Consider the following 5,347-nt stretch of genomic DNA (forward strand, 5'->3'; position numbering starts at 1 on the left):
TTAATAATTCTGGACCTATTAACTCGTGTTCTGTAACGATGTGAATGTATAATTACCAAAAGTAAATTTGCACAAGCACCATAAGAGAAGATAAAATAATGATGTAAATTTGAGACAATTGTTTTCGGTTAAAGTGATTTCTTGTATTCATTTACTTTGTTTTTATTTTGTATATACAGTATGTACAGTAAAAATTCCATGAAGCATTTCCTGATAAAAGGTGGAAAATACCAAAGGGAGGTGAATATATCTACGTATCTATTGGTTGAGAATGTTAAGAAGTGAAACTCGGTTCTTGATCAAACACCGAAAGACAGATTTTAATCCATCTTCAAGTTCTTGAAGGTTCATCTCAAGGGCAGCCAGTGAAGTCTGAACTTCTTTTGCTTCAATCACTTTAGATTTCAATGCGACATCGATCTTGGTCACTTCATTGACAACTTGTTGGGTTGCATTTTTGGTGGCCAACTTTGAGACAAGTGACCTTTGCTTTGGTGCAGATAGGAAAGACAAGACAGATTCAAAAACTGTCAGAGTAGTTGCTTCAACTTCTGTTAGGACATCGGTGACGAGATCATTGTTCTTGTTAGTGTTTTTCTTAAGATCTGAAAGGCATTAATTTTTGAATGACTTTGCAGACTTTTTTCCTTGAGCTCATATATGCGTCAAATTCATTAGAACGCCTTCGAATAGATGATTGAAGATCCTGGGCAGATTGCTTCATCATAGACAAAACATCCTTAATGGTTGCACAAACATCGAGTACCATGACAGATCTGTCCAATACTGCATCTAAGCATTTTCCATCTTTGGTAGAAAGGAAATCCTGAAAACATTCGTACAAGTCCTTAAGATCAACCAAGTTGTTGGAGATGGATGAGGTGAGATCTGAGGATCTCAATTTGCACAATTGTGCATCAACTGCAGCAGCAAGTGGGTTAGACCTGGTGGGCAAACTGATGGAGCGAGCATGGTAAGCAATTTTGTTTGAGGAAGACATTGTCGCGTTATTTAGAAGAAATTGGAGAAGTTTTGATTAGATATACAAGTTAATGAAGAATTCTATTTGATGATGGTTATTGGCTCTCACCAGGTGTTCCTTTTGTAGTCAGGCTCAAAGTACAGGGATGGGCCGTATTCATGTGGTGGAACGCTATACACGCCACTGTCTCTGCATTGTTTCCCATTAATGACAAATAGTGTGTCCCCTACCACCTGTATAGCATCGCTAAACAGATGTGTAATGTATCTACGTGCATGAATGGATTACTACCTAGAAAGATCTGTGATGATACACATATGGTTGATTGTTCACTTCTGTGAGCTAGTGACTGGTATCTACGTTTTCCAACAGTTGGAATCTGGACAGCCTTGCGTTTTCTTATACATGCACTAGATTTAGCTACCAACAAGCATGCAAACAGATGGAGTAAGATGATATTTTAACTTACCAGAAGTGTGCAGTTAATCATCTCTACTGTCAAGGGAACATGAAGAATTAAATGTCTCCTCTCTATCCTCTCTTGCGTGCCTGCATTTGGTTGTTACGAGAACTTCAGTTTCCATTGTCAAATTATATATGTTCCTGACATATAATAATTACTTGTCGTATATCATGATCTTAACTGACAGACTATACATCCAAGTTGCAAGGCACAGTTCAATCAATTACGCAAAACAAATTTTGCAACCTCAGTTCAAACAAAAAAAAAATTCCATACTGTAGAATATATATGTTTAGGCTAGTCCATATGTAAGTCCAGTCCGTCTATATTTGAGTCCACAACATCTTGTATCCATATAGCATACTATAAATATACATCTCTCGTAAACCTACAAGGTTAATAGAGATTTCACAATCGTTTATGGTAACAGAGCCAGAACGATCTCTCTAAAACCCTAGCCTCCAAAAAAAAAAAATTCTCAAACCCTTGCTTGACTCCCTCTTTTTCTCTTTTCTTCCTCTGTCATCGTTTTCATCATGTCAACATCATCAACTATGTCTTCTACTACTTATCAATCATCTCATACAGGATCTCCAACTATCTCTGCTTCTAAAACCATCAGCATTGGCTCAATCATGTCCACTTCAGAGAAAGCACCTTTCTTACCTTCCTCTACCAAAATAGTTCTTTTGGACATAACCAATTATCTTCTCTGGGAATCTCAAATAGTCTCTATTCTCAAATCTCAAAGAATCTATAAGTATCTTGAAGATTCGTTTGTCGTACCCTCAAAAGAGCTCATCGATGCAGTCACTGAAGACAAACCCCTAATCCTGAATATGAAGAATGGGAGGTTATCGATCAAACCATTATTTCTTGAATCAACTGCTCACTTACTGAACCTCTCAAATCTGAATGCGTTCGTCGTGGAAACTCTCGTGAAGTTTGGAAATATCTTCGTACTACTTATGCAACCATCAACCCTGTTGTATACTCCAACTAAAAGCCAACCTCTCAACCATTCAAAAGGGTAACTCTACTATCTCTGAATATATCTTGAAGACTAAAGAAATTTATGACTCCTTGGATGTTGTTCTCCAACCCGTCTCTGATCTTGAGCTCGTATCTACTACTCTACGCGGCTTGGGTGCTGATTGGACTAGTATATACATTGTTATGATTGCTCGAACAACCCTACCAACATTCACTGAACTGCATGCTTTACTCTTACATCATGAGTCTCATCTGCGGTATCTTCAAAACCTCCAACACAATGTTTCCGGAATACAAAATCCAACCTCTTTCTTTGCTGGTGCTCCGTCTGTTGGTCATGGTCAATCCTCCTATTTCAATCCTAGTGGTTCATCTCGTGGCCGTGGTTCGTTTCGTGGACGTGGTGGTGGTTCTGGTCGTGGAAACTGGAACAATGGCAATAATGGTGGTCGTGGAAACTGGAACAATTAGAATAATGATGGTCGTGGCAATTCCAATAAAGGTGATGGAATACCAACTATTCCAATGGAATAATGGTAATGGACGGGGCTACAATACTTTTTTTCATCCCAACACTAGGCCATATGGTCGCGGAAATTTGAATTATGGTTGTGGCTCCTCTGCACCTTCTGTTCTTGGTCCTCCTCCACAAATGTCCGTCACCTGCCAATGGTGTAGAGCTAATGGTCACACTACTGAAAGTTGCATTCATCTAACCCAAGCTCAGAATATTGACCTGCCTCAGTCATTCTCTGCAATGCACATTCAATCCATGCCTTATGAAAACCATTGGTTTGATGACACTGCTGCGTCTGCTTATATGACATCAGATGCTTCTCAAATGGTGAATCGAGTCGACTACAATGGTAATGATAAAATACTTGTTGGTAATGGTAACCTCTTACTTATCTCAGGAATTGGTGATACTACTCTCACTTCTCCTTCATCTCAGTTGTTTTTGAAAAACACTCTTCATGTACCCTCCATTTCCAAAAAATCTTGTGTCAGTTGGACAACTTACACGTGATGATGATTGTGTGTTTGTCTTTGATCGTGATGGTTTTTCTATTCAGGATCGACGAACGGGAGCTCCTCTGTACAAGGGCAAGAACGAAGCTGGCATGTATCCAATTTCATGTCGTGTCCCTTCTCAAGTCCAATCTGTCTGTTCTTCAGCCTTCTCTGCCACTACAATTGGCATTCGTGCAAGTCCATCTACATGGAACATGCGTTTAGTCCATCCAAATAATAATGTCTTTTATACTCTTAAGAATAATAAGCTCTTGTCTTTAAATTCTGGTACTTCTTCTTTCCCGTCTATTTGTCCAAGTTGTGTTGGTGCTAAACATCATCGTCTTCCTTTTCAGTCACGAACAGTTTATTCAAATAAAGTTGGTTCTGTTATTCACTCTGATTTATGGGGCCCTGCACCTTTCCTATCTAATTGTGGTTTTCGCTATTTTCTCTTATTTTTGGATGAATGCTCTCGTTTCACATGGATTTATTTTCTGTCTGACAAAACTCAAGTGTTTCGTTGTTTTCTAGATTTTAAAACAATGATTGAAAAGCAATTCTCTACTTCCGTTCTTATTTTCCAAACTGATGGTGGCACTGAGTATGTTGATCCCTTAAAATCATATTTAATTGCCAATGGCATTCAGAGTCATTCTTCCTGTCCTAGCACACCAAAACAAAATGGTCTTGCTGAACAGAAAATACGAAATATTACAGAAAATGGTCGTGCTTTGATGTTGCAAAGTGGTCTTCCTGAACAATTTTGGGCTGAATTCTATGCCACAGCTACTTATTTGATAAACAGACTTCCTACTCCTATCTTGTCCAACATTTCTCCCTTTTTTGTTGTGCATCATCGCTCTCCTGATTATGAGTTCCTAAAAGCTATTGGATGTCATTGTTACCCTTTATTGTCTCACTTTCGACAAAACAAGTTACAACCAAAGACTCTTCCATGTGTCTTTATTGGTTATAGTGATCATCATAAGGGTTATAAGTGTTTAGAAGTCACCAGTAATCGTGTTTATATTTCTCGTCATGTCAGTTTTTATGAGTCTCCTTTTCCATATCCCAATGACATCGGTGTTAAGCTTCAAATTAAATCCACATCTCCAGCTACACGAACTCTTCTCAGTCAGCCTAATTCAGTTGCAACCACTCATTTTGCCTTGTCATCACCACAGCTCAGTCCTTCTTCTCCTCCACCGTCTATTCATATTGATCCATCTTCCTCTCCTCCCTCTAATGTAACCTCTGTTTCTTCTGAGTCTTCTTCTCCTCTTTCGCCCTCACTAAACTCTACTAGTTCCAATTCTCCATCATCATCACCAACTTCTACTGATTCCAATTCTCCACCATCATCACCAAATTCTTTATCACCTGTGAATCCCTCTTCTTCGTCTTCTTCTACTTCCCTGTCTACTCCTATGAAAGAATCTCCAGCGTATGTGTCCTCCTCCGTCTTGCCAGACTTGTCATGAGCTTCCGCAGTCGACTACTAATAAGCATCATATGGTTACCAGGCTAAAGGATCATAAGATTCAACCAAGAAGCTTTAAGGGTTTTTTTTCCACTCGATATCCTATATTGCAGTGCTTTATAACTCAATATAATTCTCTCCCTGCTGAGCCAACGTGTTTTACAATTGCCTCTAAGTCTCGGGAATGGTGGGTTGCTATGCTTGATGAAATTAATGCTCTACTTCGTAATCATACTTGGTCACTTGTACCCCGTCGTCCTGGTAGTAAATGGGTTTATCGTATTAAAAAAAAAGTATGATGGTTCTCTTGATAGAAGGAAGGCTCGTTTGGTTGCTAAGGGTTATTCTCAACAATATGGGATAGATTATGATGAAACGTTTAGCCCTGTTGTCAAGCCGGTGACTATTCGATTGG

The 5,347-nt window shown here is 39.0% G+C and overlaps 1 protein-coding gene across 1 annotated transcript; it reads right to left on the bottom strand.

Annotated features, from left to right (window-relative positions):
• Nucleotides 1-258: 258 nt before the first annotated feature.
• On the bottom strand, nucleotides 259-1,000 carry LOC113312077. The gene is made up of 2 exons (XM_026560844.1): nucleotides 682-1,000; nucleotides 259-605 (listed from the first exon to the last, which is right to left on the bottom strand). The coding sequence occupies exons 1-2, from the start codon at nucleotides 998-1,000 to the stop codon at nucleotides 259-261; spliced, it is 666 nt and encodes a 221-aa protein (XP_026416629.1).
• Nucleotides 1,001-5,347: the final 4,347 nt, after the last annotated feature.

The sequence above is a fragment of the Papaver somniferum genome, chromosome 9 (genome assembly GCF_003573695.1).
Source record: "Papaver somniferum cultivar HN1 chromosome 9, ASM357369v1, whole genome shotgun sequence".
NCBI lineage: Eukaryota > Viridiplantae > Streptophyta > Magnoliopsida > Ranunculales > Papaveraceae > Papaver > Papaver somniferum.